The sequence below is a fragment of the Nyctibius grandis genome, chromosome 1 (genome assembly GCF_013368605.1).
Source record: "Nyctibius grandis isolate bNycGra1 chromosome 1, bNycGra1.pri, whole genome shotgun sequence".
Classification (NCBI taxonomy): Eukaryota; Metazoa; Chordata; class Aves; order Nyctibiiformes; family Nyctibiidae; genus Nyctibius; species Nyctibius grandis.
In genome coordinates this window covers 40,633,194-40,649,610 of record NC_090658.1, presented here as the reverse complement: position 1 = coordinate 40,649,610, position 16,417 = coordinate 40,633,194, and the positions used below count along the sequence as shown (strand labels likewise).

Genomic DNA, 16,417 nt, shown 5'->3' with positions numbered 1-16,417 from the left:
TGCCTCTAAAGCAAATACGTTGAATACTTTAAATGTTATTTCTAAAGCATCTTCAATTTATAATTACAAAAGTGTCTATGCTTTGCCAGTTCTCCAGAGAAAGATCTTCTACTGGCTATGTAGAAAGGAATTTAAAAGGGCATCAAAATGTTAGACTTCCCACCAAATATAAATATAACCTCATTTTAATTAGGGAAACAGTTTGATACGCGCCATGGAAGTAGAGAAGTGCAGGGTTTTTAAAATACCAGAAAAAAATGAGTAACATTATAAAACATTTAACTCAAAATCAGAATGGTTCTTTAATAATCGCAAAGGAACTTTTTACAATATCAATTTTCTGACTTTCTGGGCACACTTCCTGGTAAACACTTCAGTGTCCTCTGTGAGTTACAAAGAGTAAGTTTTCTGTGTTATTCAGCTAAAAAAAACCCGGACATTCTTAACAACTTGGCATCACATCTTTTTTAAAAAAACAGATCACACAATAATTTAGACAGCATTTATAGCATTATAAAACCAGAATCCCCCTCTTTAATCACTCACAAGAGCAGCTATTAAGAATACAACAGCTTTAAGAATACAAATAATGAGGATGTAAAACTATCTGTGCAAAACTGCATTATTTTTACTGTCTAAAATTTCAGGGAAGTAACACCGCCAAAAGCAGAGAGAGGATGACACAGACAAACAGTCATGAAAGTAACGCTACCTTAGATTTTCAAACAGGAATTACATTATGAAGTAAATATTACATAAAGAAAAAAAAAATCTGATGGCACCTTGAACAACAATGACAAGTGTCCTGGAAATTGCAGTTGAACAAGAACTGATACAGGTTCATGTTACAGTCTTTCAGGAGTAGCGATTGATTTGGGGGTATCAACTCTAGCATTTCTTTCCATGCAAAAAACTATCTTTCCAACATCTTTGCTTTGCAGGCTACTAATGCATTTAAGAATGAGCAGTCTTTTGAGGAGTGTGCTTTCTTCCATGCATCTGAAATCTTTAAAACAGCTGGATCATTGATTCCCTGGATTTCCCTACTCCAATCCATTTAACTGCAGGAGAGAAAAGCAAACTTTTATTATAAGCAATACAAAGCAAGATGAGCTTGTATCTTAAGATAAGATACAAACTTATCTTCTTAAGCGCTTAAGATCTTAAGTACCATAGTCTGAAGAAAAACACAGCATATGCTATTAGTACGTTAAGAAATTATAACTATGTCTACTGTTCTCGAAGTAAAAATGCATTGGTAACCTAGAAAAGCAGGAACAGTCTTGAAGGTGCCATAATAAATCAATCCGTTTTCCAGATCATGGGAAAAAGATACATAGAAACTGTCAGAAAAGTAAAGATTTGCATAATCTCCTAATTCCCAGCTTTGGATAGAACCACAGTATCATCTTTATTAGGAAGCATAAGAGAAATTTGTTAGTTTAGGACCTCTTACTGTAACATATATTTAATCACATTAATATACCTTAGTTCCACTGACTTTAATTATAAAGTGGTCTCTATATATAATATAGAGCAAGAACTAAACCCCTATTATAACCAATCTGAAAAACACTTAAGCAAGTTATAAAAATCTCAGTTGAACAAGAACTATAGTATAAGCCAAAGAAAGAATGCATATTAAAACTTTTGAAAATTTTCAATTCAACAGCTAAAGAAGCAGATTAAAAGAAGTAAAACAATTACAAGTATCACCAGGTACATCAGAATAAGCACAGCTACAAATCAAGGCAAAGTACAAGATAGGTTTCACGTAGCAGGGAAAAAACAAAACAACAACAATAACAAATTCTGTTTTACTTACCAGGAACACCCAACTCCATTTCTATAAAGCGAACATAATTTTGTGCATTTACAGGCAGCTCATCAAAAGTCCTTGCATTTGATATGTCCGTATCCCATCCTGGGAGTGTCTCATACTGAACCTCTACTTTATTTAAGACTTCCTGGTTGGCTGAGAATCAAACAGGACCAAAAATATTATGTCTACAAAGATTATATATTCTCTACCACTAAACACATAACTGTAAAGCTTTTTATTCTTTTCTTATACAAAGGGCTTACTCATAAGGTAATACCAGCATTGAAGGTGCTGAAGTGTCCTTTTTTATTAATATAAGCAGAGAAAAAAAAAATCCAGTAACTATCAGGACTTAGACTTCAGGAATTCCAGTACTCACAGTCACATGCATATATTTCGCTTAAGCCACAATCTTTTCAGTTCAGAAAACAACTTCTCGGGAAAAGTAATTCCCCAAAATGTTGATATTTTTTTTTTAATGAACAAATACCAAGATCCAACTCCCCCTTCATGAGGGAATTTGGTGATGTGAAAGCAAAATTAGGCACAGCTTGTAAGTATCAGGCAGTTAAAACATTTTAAAATGACATAGGAGTGTACTTTTTACTAAACATAGTCGTAAGATGTAGTTCATACATAACAGACTTCTGATGGCTGCAGACCCTTTGCCCCAAAACTCTGCAACGAATTTGTCAACCAGTGTGGAGTTCCACATGATGTACAAACAGTAACTGTTCCATCTACTTCTCAGAACAGAAGCAATGAGTATATTACATTTTGTTCTCCATTTAGTAACTTGCTACAATGTTGTCCATTAACTCTGAATCCTGTGATGATTTCAAGTACTGGAAAAGATGCTAAGTACATTGTTCTGGAATTGAATCATTCCAGTAACTATCTGAACATTAGTCTTGGAATGACACTGGGCAGCAAAACAAAAGCCTTAAGCCTGAAAATGGTCAAAATACATTGATAAAAAAATGGGAGGTATCAGGCATTCTTGCCTTCCTGAAAAAGACAGGGTTCTGCCAAAGGCGCTGTAGTTAATGTTATGTAGGCTCCATGTCTCAGATCAAGTTCCTCCTACGAAGACAGTCAACCTGGAAAAGGGTTTTAGGTGCAAGATGCACAGTAGAGGTGTAAATACAAAACCATAGCTAATCTCCTCCAGCATGTGTGTGGCCAACAAACTCAAACTCAGCATATTGAATAATTTATCCTGGTGCGGGTAGGAGTTCAGTAGTAGCAATGTTGTAAGGACAGCCTTTATGAACTAGGCGTTTTGAGTAAGGGTGAAAGAGGACTATGTTCTACTGACTTCAAAGCCCACAACACTGAAGAAATGCACAATTTCTGGACTGAGGTGTTCACAGATTAAGACAAATGATTGTGAATCAACACTTGTAATCAGGACAAACAGACAGGCTCATTAAGGATGCTGGGTTGCAGAGGTCAAGGATAAGCACTTTCTTTAATGTCAACAGCAGTAACAACTAAGGTGGTGTCTGCTGTCCAGGTGATCTGTAAAATAGAATAGCTATATTCAAAGCCCAAAAGCACAGACTAATCTCTGGGCATTGCAGATGGTCTAGAATAAGATGCTAGCCTCCCTCTTTCTGAGGAGAGAAAGCGACTGAACATCTATTCTTGGAAGTCCACAGGCATTTTTACTTTGAAGCCTCTCTGATGAGGCTTGCTAGGAGAAAGCTGAAAGCACTTAGAACTGAATGGTCTAATCTTGTCTACATTCTTCCATTACTCTGTATCAGTTCAACTCCTTACTTTCTCAAAAGAGAAGAAGAAAAAGAAGGGATACATCTCTTGATGTTTCAAATAATTCTCTCATTTTGCTCCAGCAGGTGTGACAAAAGATGATGTGTGGTAAAGATAAGCCATAAACTGAGCTCAGTGTAGCAAGAGATGTAGTCACCATCTTGATTTCTGTAGCTCTTCCCTTATGGGATTTCTCTTTTAGGCTTTCTGGAATATTCCTTATTAACAGCTGAATTAGGTAACAGAGAGAGCAGACATAAAGATATCTGGTAGTCTGGTACTATAATTTGCAAAGGGAATGATGTGACGTTACTTACAACTCAAAAAGAATAGCTAAAATTTGGGATCTTGGCACCATTGTAAGAGCAAGATCCTCCAGCAATTTCCAGAAACTGAACATAAAAACAGTCATACAGGTCAGACCAAAGGTGCATCTAGCACAGTGTCCTAGCTCTTTAATCTACAGTAGATGCCCAGGGAAAGAGCACAAGGGAAAAAAAGCAAGCACGAAGCAAAGCTACTCCAAAATAACCTCCCAATTTCCTAAGGATCTGTGTTTTCAAAGTCTCCTGAGCTACAGGTTGCGCCTCTCTGTGCTGAGATCAACCAATGCCTGACCTTGGACAGGAGGCACTACCAGGACTAGACCACGGGTTTCACACTCCTTTTAAACTGATCAGCTCAGAGCTAGCAGGGAGTTCTATCTTTCTTTCATAAATTCCTATGACTGAACAGAAATGGAGACATTGGGCAGCACCATAGCAAAAGATTACAGCCTCAGTGATACCAACTGAAGTCAGCTGTAAATTTACAAGACATTTTCAGTTCTTTCTTAACAGAAGATTATGAAATGCCCACAGAAATCTAAGCTAAATAAACTGAGTGAGACTCGTATGATTTTCTGATCCAGCTGGAAAAAGGAACAATATATGAAATATGGCATGTTTTTCCTGAGATAGTGGGCACTGGGTGTGCTTCTAATTTAGAGACCGTCATTTCACAAGAAGGGTAAATCACTAACATCTCCAAGAGAGTGGAAGAGTAAAAAGGGGAGAGAGAATGAAAAACCGTGCCAGCAAGAGATTCCCAGACTAGATCTCTTCTAAATTAAATTCAAAATGTCAAAGTGGCAAGTTTAAAAAAAAAATTATACAAGTGCACAGCATGCAGAGATGTAGACATCAGAAATAATCTAATGGTCTGCAAAACACAAAGTGGGAAGAAAGTTACCTTTTGGTTTTTATGCCAGGGGCAGGGGTAATAAGTAACCTGCAGCATATGTGCTGAAAGTGCTGCCAAATGTTGATGAGTATAGCAACAAGAGAGGTGTGGAACACAGAGGCACTGGGAGAGACAGCATCTTCCAGCTTACCAGAAGTTCAGCTCAAACTCCTTCCTGACACTTAAGGAAGACAGCATGGCAACAGCAAAGACAACAGCTTCTACTAAATTTCTACCAGAATTCTTAATTGTTCATACAGTAAAGAAAAATACACTTAGGCAGGTGAGCCATGTTGTGCTGCTATGACCTAAGGTCAGCTACCTGTTACCTGGGCATATACAGGGAGCAAAGTCTGCCCTCAGGAGTTGTAACAAGATTCTGGTCCCATCTGAGAGATACAATGAACGGCAAAAAAAAAAAGCAATCACTTAAGTCTTAGTACTGGAAAACACCTGTTTATGTCACCTTTAATGATGGACTGCCAGAAAAGGTCATCCTGGCTTGAGCACAAGAAAGTCCAAATAGCCCCCAGGTTAGATGACAGGGCTACAGATGAAGCATTTACTGAGTAGTTCTCAATTCAAATGTGCAATCTCCATTATGTTCAAAGGCCATCTAAAGTACACACAAATTTCCTTAATATTTTGATAAGGGTATCAATCAGGAAATATGTAAGTCTTAAAAAGGGAAAAGCATTCCCTGGTTTAGTGCAAGATGAGTACTAAATTTCCTGAATAAAAGCACGTGCCATGTCATTCAGTATGCACTCAGATTGTAAGTGGCACTTTTGTTTGAAGATACTGGAGGACAAATCAGTTAGAGAACTCCCCCAAGCACATGGAGAAACAGAAGATTTTTTGTTAATTTCTAATGAATTTCCCTAACAGATATGTGCTATTCAAGGACGACTGGCAGATCATCACTTATTCCTTTATACATAATTACATCTTTATACTACATAAATCCTGCTGTGAGTTGTAGCCAATTACTACAGTTGATCTCCTCACCCACAAAAAGTTCTCTGCTGATGATATCATATGAAAAATTGTAACCTGTGACCAGTCTCAAACCCTGAGGTAGCAATTAGAATGGAAATGGGCATCTATGCATACACGGAAAAATCAAAAAGCCCACTCTTTAGTACTGGTTAATGTTCTTCCTTTTCCTAGAGTATCTCTACTATAGCAAACTGAAAAAGATGCATTATCCATTAAAAAAATGTTTTGTGATATTTGAATATTTTAACATGCAGATACATTTTTTTCAGGTAAAAATGATCACTAAAATGACCACTGTCCTCCTCAGGAGATAGAGTTTCTATCATGCTAACCTGATGTATGTTGGGCCTGCGTTAGAAAATAGTCTTGCTTTCAGCTAAACTAAGTGCTCATTTCCTCCCCCACCCCTTTCCCTCTTTTCCATTGCATAGGTGTGATAGGTTTTTGGCTGCTCTGTGAACTGTTAAAGGGAACTGCACTATTAGAAAAACAATACAGGGAGAGAAAAACCTGGCTTTTCAACCAGAGCAGTTCTCTCACGTGGTTCACCGCGTGCTTAAATGAAGCCTTGTCCTCCTAGAAGAGGGGATGAATACAGTGGTGGGAATAAGACACTGGGTTTAGTGTGAAAGAAGCTTCCAATTTACCTTGAGGGTAATGCAGGCTGTATTAAAGGAAAGGGATAAAGCAGTTAACAATATTTATGTTTAAGAAGCTTTATATAGCACTTTGCATCCTTCTAGCAGACAAATGACAGTATTTGGTACAGGTGTCTTTAGGGTGTGGGTACAGGAGTGGTACAGGGTGTCTCTGGTGCATCTGGGAAGACATGAATAGCTTGATTCTGAAGTAACACATTCCTGTCATAAATTTTACAAGTAAAAGTCAAATGCATTTAAGTATCAGATTACATTTCACCAAAATCTAAAATTGTTAAACAAGAAGTCTTACCAGGAAAATGAGGTATGATTTCACCATCTAGTTTGTATGCAACACCAACTTTGATTTCTGGAAATACATCCAAGATATCCAATTTGGTAAGCGCCAATCTATAAAGAAACACTACTCTGGTTAAACAAGTTCAACAATTCTCAACTCTCATCACATTGTAAAAATACCAAAAGAAAAATTAATTCCTGCACATTGCAATTAATTGTCTTTCCTTAGAAAAATAGCTCATATGGCACAAATCTATTTATCTGATGCGACTTATAAAAAAACAAAACAAAACAAAAAGAACTTCAACAACCTTTTTGTTGTGTCCTTAGATCTAGTACTTTAAGAAAACAGCAAAATTCAAAGAACAGGTATTCTCCAATTAAAGTGACTGGTCTATCGCTTTAAGTGTTAGAATTTTAAGTGGTCAGGGTGCTGCCAAGATACTTTATGACCATTCATTTGAGATGGTTTCATAGCATGATGACTGTTGTGGTCTGTTCCTGTCCTCTGCCAAATGTTCCTGTCCTACAGCGAAGGCAGCAAAATAATCAAACACTGGCTCTGTAAATACCTGGCTGCATCCTATTTTAAATAAAAAACACAAAGGACAAGAAAAACAGGAAAATTTAAGTAAAGCATGTATTTACACAGGTTGGTATACTAGAAATTTTATATCAGTTTTGTTTCAGACACCTATTTTTCATTTTAATTAAAATTGCAAAGTCATATCCAAATTTTCCACATTTAAACATACTGCTGAAGATACTGATGCATTCCCATCTGTCTTATTTTGAAAACTAACGAACAAAACAAAACCCCACAACCTATATCAGGTTTTAAGGCCCTTGTAATGCATTTGATTTGGTTTGGGTTTGGTGGGATGGCAGGGGTTAGGGTAGCTTTAAACATCAAGTACTAAGATACGTAAGTGCTTCTTGGATCATTTTAAATGAGAAATAATGACGTGCTACAAGTAAAGGAAAGATGAATTTACAAATATGAAAATGTCAAACATAGAATCATTTAATGCTAGGAAAAATGAGGGACAGTCAATTCACCAAAATATCAAAACAATCAACAAATCAATACTAACAGTCTGAATGTTACTAACTAGTATATGTACAATTTACAATAATCTGTAGCATATAATGATTTTATGTCAAGTTGCCAGCAAAGCTGTCAAAATAACTCACGCAGTAAATCCATTAATCATGTAGGCATATCGGAGTAACACAAGGTCCAGCCAGCCACATCTTCTCTTTCTACCAGTGGTAACACCAAACTCTTTACCTCTCATTTGCAGCAATTCTCCAATTTCCTATCAAAGAGTAATACTATTACATGAGCCTTTTTATTATTATTCTTATTTGCAATAAATACATGATGTAGGTGTATACTGAACAGCATTTCACAATATTGTAAATTACCTTAAAAGTTCTTCCCCCAATTTTTCACAAAGCTGACCACTGGGATGAAAATAGAAATACAAAATGCTATTTCTAATTCAAGAGAATGCTATTTGAGTGGATCTCTCAAAATTTGTCCCTGCTCTAGCCTTCTATTCCATAGGAAGGTCTGAAAAATTGTCAATCAGATTTGGCAGTCCTGTAAGCTCAGTCTAGAATCAGAAGAATGAGACATTCAAACACACCATCATCTACTTGCATTTAACCAGTAACACTGATTTAACATAAGACAGACACACCAAGTTATTTCACTCAGTTACAGGTCACATTTAGGGCTGATAATACTCACATTATTTTGTTCTGTAGGAAAGGCACCAATTCCAACTCTTGTTGTATATGCTTTCACAACTCCGTACACTTCCCCGACATTCTGTGGTGGCATGCCCAGACCTGTACACACACCTCCAACTGTGCAGTTTGATGAAGTCACAAAAGGATATGTGCCTATTAAAAAAAAATGAGATTTAAAAACTTATTAAAACACTGGTTTTAAACTGTTAAAAAAAATAAATCTAACCTTGTGAGGAATAGTACTTGCATTGCACTCACCTAGGTTTTACAATACTAAAAAAACAAAACACACAATAAATGTATTCTGCTGTAAAGAACATTTAATGAGCTCTTAGCTTTGTTATGTACATTGTCTGATTATTCTTTATTGAAAAAGGTCAAAAACTTACCACTTACTTCAACTGGTACAGAAGCAAAAGTTGACTACATAACAATTCTGAATGATCATGCAAGTCAAAAACTGGAACAAGACACCAGAAAACCATGTCTTGCTATATTATCTAGAATATACTCACTAATAGAACAATGTGGAAATTTGAAGCGAGACTCTTAAGCAAATGGTGTTAAAAGGTTAGAAAATACAGGTCTAGCATTTTTCATTTTGGGAAAAAAAATAAAATACAAGCTCTACAAACTGGTCAGCACATTATAAGGACAAGAAATTGCAAAGAAATGCACTAAAATCCTCACTACTTACAAAAAACAACCCCCCCCCAAGTTTTCTGCAAATATCTCAGTTGTGCATCAAACATTTCCCTGTGACAAGCATATTTGATTGTTTCTTTCCTTCTTTTTTTTTTTGACTTGTTAAAAAAAGGAAGTTTCTTCCAATATTCAGATTATCATGGGAAAACTTGGTGCTTACACTTATAGTGACTAGTCTTAGACATATGTTCCTCGTAAAAGAAGAGGCTTTCAAACTCAATATGTTTGAAAATGCCCAATATCAGAACTCCCATCAGTTGAAAGCAGAGCATGTACCAATTCTGTATTTGTTTGACAGTAGTCCTTACAGGCTTCAATTTCAGGCTTAAGCATCTTTCCAGCAATAAAAATCATGCAGTTACAAGGCTAGTGAGACTGAAGAAAAGTGTGACAAAATGCAGGAGGCAATCATATAGGCTGCTTATGCCTATACAAAGGTATAATAATTTATCTGTCCTTACAATATAATGATAACAAACACAATAATCTCATTAAAAAAAGCTGGTTTTATCCATAAGTTTCTAATTTTATTAGCAAAATTAGTGTTTTAAGAAAAACTGCACCATTTATAATTTCAAATTGATTGGGATAATCCTTTCGTTCTTGCCTCATTAGCAATCCATATTCCCAATGTCTTTCCTTACATTGTGAAAGAGTGGAAAAATGTTACATAAACTGTTAAAAAAAAAAAAATGCAAACTGATTCTTCTAAAGTCAGCGAGTATTTTGCATATATACTTTGCCTCTCAAAGGCTTAATGTAGTACATTTTTTTTCTCAAGTGTTTTCCATAGACATATATAACTGAGTTATTTCATATGAAATTTATAGACACTGAACTAATAGCTACACTGTATTTAAGAAAAGTCACCTGATCATTACTGTCATTCAAATAATTAACCTTGGGAGATTCTAAAGCTTTTTGAAATAAAAACTTTTTTTCCCCCTTCTAATTATTTGCTAGTCACAGAGAGTACTGTTCTTCCAACATACAAAACACTTCTGCCATAAAAACAGCTAAGCACAGAAGAGTTTACATTTACTGTTCCTCTTTCACAACATATGTATATAGCAACATGCGTCTCAGAAAGGTTATACCTACCAAAATCTATGTCCAGCAGTGCTGCATTTGCACCTTCTACTAAGATCTTCTTTGGTGGTCCATGTAAAGCCTCATACATGAAATAAACACCATCCCTTACCATAGGTTTTATTTTTTCCATGTAGCCCTGAATAATACAAAAGACTATTGTATAGTAAAATTTCATTATGATAAAGCCAGACAGAGTACAAGTGCTGTTGCTCCCTCATAACAATGCTCTTATTCCTTTTGAAAAGGAAAAGCAAACAAAGAAATGCTAAATATGCCATAACATGTGAGCAAGGGAAGGAAGAACATTAGACTCAGATTTACACAATAGACATGTATGCTCTTCCTAGGAGGAAAGCGAGAAAAAAAGAGGAAAAAAAGACAAAAAGAAAAAAGAAATAAAATAAAAACTTTAAAAATGCTTTAGAAATATTCAAGCTTGAGTATAATCACAATACTTTACTGTATTCAGTATTTCATTTCCAAGTGTTCAAAATTCCTCCCCCAAAAACCAGCACGTGGGGAGTTCCACTTCTGGCCATGTGAAGCCAACAAATGCACACAACTGTAAAGCAGCATTAATTCAGGTATGTTTGTAAGTAAAGGTAAAAAGCTATTTATTGGAATTAAGGGTCAAGTGCCTGAATGCCACTGAGTAGATGGATGTAAGAAGCCAGTAATGTTCAGATTAACACTTAGTACACAGCCTTTTTCCCCCTGAGAACATTTGGAAGTTCTCATTCTAATGATTCACTTCACATGAAATATAACACTTTGTCTTTCAGAATTTAATCAAGTGCACTGGAATAAAACAAACATTAAGCACAAGCCATTTTCCTCAACCTACAAATACATATGTTTCCACCCTAATATGGAGTTTCAGATATTCTGTAATCCTAATGTATTCTGTAATCCTAAATAAACTATGAAGTATTATAAAACACTCAACTGCAACTGATTTTTAGGTCTACATATTCATAAAAATACTACAACTCAACATGTGTAATAGATATGGGAGTTCTAAGAACTCTCATATACTCCATTCTAGAACTGGTAAACTGAGTTTAGTGGCAACTAAAAATACAAGAAGGACGATTTCTTTGGTCTGATCTTCTGAAAGAAAGAAACATGTAACTGTGCACGTCCTTCCCTGTTCCACACATAACCCAACAGTTTTAAACAATCTGTCTAACTTGGTTGAAGTTTTCTAAAGGGTAAAAAAAATCTCATACAGCTAAGTTTCTATAAAATGCATGAACAAAAAGGCTGGGTAAAGGTAAGACACCTGTCAATTTTTTTCAAATAAGAACTTGGGTGCACCACAAAAATCGCACTATTAGGCATAAGAGAATTAATACTAGTGATAAATCTCACAACTGTCCCAATTGCAGGGAAAATATCAAATCAGAATTCATAATTAACCACAAGACTAGTCTGCCAGCAATTGGGCTTCATTAGTTCTACTGCTACCAACTTACATTTTTCTATGTTGTTAGACAGCATTTTTTCTCTTTAAGGCTTATTATTTAGCATAATAACTTCAGTTCTTAAGTTTCTGACACAAAGAATTAATATTCTGCTTTACAATGAAACATACCTTCCCCAAATACAACCTTTGTTTTTTTTTTTTCTCCTAGCCACTATGTTTGAGCAAGTGGAAGTCAAAAATAATTCTCCCTACACAGGCATTCTTCTTGAAGTTTACAATATTTCTCTTGAAAGCAAGTTTTGAAATGCTGCACAAAGCAGGGTTAAAAGTGTCTTTAAGGATGCTAGTAGACTCTTTAAAATTGATACATACCAGTTTCCCATGATATGTATTATGTTTTAACTCCTCACACAAGCACAAGCGTCAGTCACCAAGAGTTTTACATATCAGTAATCGCACACAGTGATATATCATTTAACAGACAGAAGCAGGCTTACCTTGAGCTTTTTCAATTCCCCTTCAATATTTATCTCTAAGGTAGGATATATCGCTTTGTACTGATTGGCTAACACCTTGAATCTGGAAGGCAAAAATGCCTCACTAAGGTTTTTGTTTGTTTGTTTTCCTCCTCATGCCCCCACCAACTTTAGGTTTTACTGGTTACATATGTGCAATTATTTGGTGATTAAACAATTTTTTTAAATAAAATATATTAATAATTATAAATAGATATTTTAATAAAAATATAAATAAAATTATTTTAATATTTAAAAATAATGTTTAATTTAAAAAGTAACAAGAACCAGATGTAATTGCTTACACAGGGTACTACTCAGAAACCAAAAACTATGCTTACAATAAAATACAGAAATTACCTCTCAGAAAATTCATCAAAATCAGCAACAAGATCACACATTCTGAGTCCACTTCGAGCTGCTTTTGAAGAATATACTGGACCAATTCCTTTTTTGGTAGTTCCCAAACTTTCAAAAGATAATAACAGGAATTATTCTTGATATAAAACTAAGGTGTTTTTTCTTTAAAGCTCATACATCCTTAGCATAAAACAAAATGCTGTTAATTGCAAGCATCCAGAACCTTGTTTTAAGCATTTAAAACATGAGTGACTTTCAATATGCAACTTAGTTTCAGAATATCACTGTTTATAGACATAAATATATTAATCTTCTACATCTGTTTTTAAACCAATAATTTTTCATACTTTAGTGAACTCTTAAGTATTTATTTGTCCACAATTCCCACAATTCATACTTAAGGAACTGAATGCCAAGACAACATCCTTCAGTACTATGAACTGAAACTAACTAAACACCTTCCTAAAAAACTGCCCTGAAGACCTAAAGGAAGTCCTCCATAAAGCAATAGCACAAACAGTATGGATTTCAAGTTTGTATGTAAGAACTATTTCATTTAATTCTAAATGCCTTAGTTGGAGCCAGGAAAACACAAAACACTGCCAAGCATCTATGAGTGACAATGATACCCAAAATGCTGTACGTTAGAAAGGGTTCCAGGAATATAGATTTTCCACTGTAGTTGATTCTGAATTCTTTTTCTTACCCTTACCTACCCATTATGCCTGAAAAGCCTTTTTCAGCTTCAGTCAGTGATATCATAAGATACAACCTGCTTGCATTGACTTTACTGTCAGAGAAGTACAGCTACTTCAGAAAGCATCTTCTGCCAGAGTCTTGCTAAATAGCTATCAAAATGGAGCCAAACTGCACTCATGACAGGCACATTATCAAACATCTTCCCCATTGCTCTCTAAAGATTAAGTAACTTTTTAAGGAGAAGTGAACAGGTGTGCAGCATTTTCAGAAGTGTGCTGTACATTGCCAAGCTTAATTTTGCACTTAGTTTTAACCGTTTTGGTTCCCTGTCCCTGTCGCATGCAGACACACAAAGCCTTATCTTCTTCAATTATAAATTCTGCATATGTAGAGTGGCCCAGATTTCTTCAAACTGCCTTGAAGGTGCCATACCACAATTCAGTTAAAGAGGGACTCCATTTCAAGTAGAAGGTACACGTCATATCTAAACTTTATTTCAAAAGGTATCAGTTGATATGTGGGTGAATTGAAATACAGTTCATAGTCAGCACATAATTCATTTTAGTTAGGTCATTATAGTTTGGAGTAGATTCAAAACAGTAATCTTCCAAAATAAAACTAATTCTTCCAATTAGACTCAATACTGAGTAATCTCAGGGAGTGACGTGCTTGCTTCCAGTCTGAGAAGAGAGACATTGTAATCAACTTTGCATCACACAGTATCGTTTAACCAGATCAGGACATTGGGGCTTAAATAATTGACTCTAGCCTCCACCCCAATTCATATCCTCCACCGAGAATTTTTAAGGAGGAGCTGGTTTCCATTTATTTTGTTTCATTAACACACGCTGATTCACAAAAGAGTTAAGCTGTCAGAAGACTGTATTCATATAAGTTAAAACAATTGTATAAGCATAATATACTATATTAGATTACCTTTTCTATAACCTTTCTGCAAGGGAAGCTACATGAGCCTTACTTGTGACTGTTTTTGAGCTACATTTGAACAGATAAAAGCATTCAGTTAAAATAAAAAATAAACTTACTATTTATAACTATCAACTTTGAAGTGTTAGACTCACAAGAATTTTAATACCAAATACGCTATGCAGTCAAATCTACACTTAGACATGCTAGCCGGCTATTTCAGTTCCCCACCCCCAACAAACAGGAGAGTCTTTTGATAATCAGTTTATGATAGCCTGTTCTTACCCAGCCTGTAGTAGTACTTCCCCCTCTACAGTCACTTAGCTAGCCTTAAAATTTAGGAGGAAATATATAGCTTAGTACTTTCAATCCATCAGCAATTTTAACAAGCTTGAAAACCATATGACTGATGCAGAATTTCAAGAACCCCAGCGAAAAGAAGAAATTGAGCACTTTTAAGAGTGACTTGAGTTTTTTAGCTTTGAATCTAACTTTTTTTCCTGGGTTTCTTTAAAACGAATTGGAGAAAAGTGGTTATTTCTTCATTGGGCTTTTCCTTACAATCTTTAACACTAATTAATGAAGTGTTTCCTTCTCTCAAGTAGCTGAGTGACTGACAGTGTTTTTAATTGCAAATATTGTCATATAGCAATTTTAGCTTGAGCTCCATAAACATTCAAGAACAGCTGATATACACATACTGGCTCATTAAAAAAAAAAGTACATTCTTACATATCTATATGTATGTTCTTCCTGTTCATTTTTTAATTCCTAAAATAACAGGTAATGAGACATCTGGTACAGCACAGTCAAGTGTGAAAATGACCCAGTGTAAGAATAATTGACAAGTTATCTCTCAATAGCAACCCGTGTGAAGCAAGCTATGCTCAAATCAGACACTCTCTTAAAGGTTATTGTCATGGATTATACCTTTTACAGGTCTCAGTAAGGAAGACTGAATTACTTTTCATCCACATAGACAAACTTCCATGAAGAGAGATTAAATTTACTGGTATCTCAGAAGTCTATAGTGCTGCATTACTTTCCAGCTGTAGACATGTCACAGTTAATTCTGCCAGCTTTTTCCCTATCCCCAAGAACCAGCAAGCTACTTGGAAATCACAAGTTAGAAACACAGCAGATAATTTCTAAAAGTTTCAAAAGCTTCAGAGAGTCAGTAGCAGCATGTAGTAGACAATGTGAGCATTTACATGCACTTCTGACAATGAAGCATCATGACATACCAAATTATCAGACCTCTCAGTTATTTGGAGATGACAAATCTTCAATCTTCACAAACAGAAATATATTTTTATAGAGACAAATACCTCCAGTAAACAATTAAAACATTAGGAAGCAGGGGGTCTTTTTATAAAGCAGTTTAGGAACTAGGAACTTTTTCATAAGGCCAAATATCAAGATACAACCCTTTCATTAAGAATATAGTATTTTGCTAGCCACTGGAGGACAAAAGTGTAAGAAACTATCCCTCCATACTCCACATTGAAGACTTCCAAGGATAATTAATACTTTTTAAACTCGATGACAGACAATAAGAGAAATCCAATGTATTAATCCAATGTACATATGTTTGTACTAAGTCATCCTATGTTTGACAAAATAAAGCTACCTACTTCTTTCCTGCTTGTTCTTGCCTCTGTTGTTCTTGGATGCCATCAGCAGCTTGGTGGAAATCGAACACTAAGAAAATAAAAATAACTTAAGTAGAAAATTTGTGTGAAACAAATTACCATATCAGTAACAATTTCTTCAAACCAACTCTAGCCCTGTTTATCAGTGTGGAAAACAAAAATATACACACTGAAGAGAGGCAAATACAATCACAAGTTTTTTCTCCTCTTTTACAAGTTACATTTTTTGCACTGGGAAGAGTTCTGAGGTTTTTCAGATACTACTTTTTTTTTTTTTTAAAGTGTTTATTTTGTAGAATACTTGCAGACTGTGTATATACCTCCCACTGAACAACTAAGCTATTTCAGCTTTGTAGTGGCCCAAGAGAACGTATGGACAACAAACAAAGAAAACACACAGTTGAAAAAAATCCTGGAAAACAGGTTGTGGTAAAAAAGGTCATACTGCTGAAATTTAAGGTAGGAACTTTAAGTAAACATTCTCATTCATTCCAAAGATTTCTTAAACCATTTTATTTTTATGTTTTAGA

General features: G+C 35.3%; 1 protein-coding gene across 2 annotated transcripts in view; it reads right to left on the bottom strand.

Moving 5' to 3' along the window:
* Window positions 1-277: 277 nt before the first annotated feature.
* ADSS2 (adenylosuccinate synthase 2) overlaps window positions 278-16,417 on the bottom strand; it is a 38,182-nt gene continuing 22,042 nt past the window's right edge. For both annotated transcript variants that reach the window (XM_068395204.1, XM_068395211.1), the window contains 9 exons: window positions 15,870-15,936; window positions 12,610-12,717; window positions 12,232-12,313; window positions 10,318-10,444; window positions 8,510-8,664; window positions 7,948-8,072; window positions 6,767-6,864; window positions 1,826-1,975; window positions 278-1,061 (listed from right to left, as the gene is read on the bottom strand). In XM_068395204.1, the coding sequence (XP_068251305.1) occupies window positions 1,009-1,061; window positions 1,826-1,975; window positions 6,767-6,864; window positions 7,948-8,072; window positions 8,510-8,664; window positions 10,318-10,444; window positions 12,232-12,313; window positions 12,610-12,717; window positions 15,870-15,936 (965 nt within the window). In that variant the 3' untranslated portion in view covers window positions 278-1,008. The remainder of the gene's footprint in view (window positions 1,062-1,825; window positions 1,976-6,766; window positions 6,865-7,947; window positions 8,073-8,509; window positions 8,665-10,317; window positions 10,445-12,231; window positions 12,314-12,609; window positions 12,718-15,869; window positions 15,937-16,417) is intronic.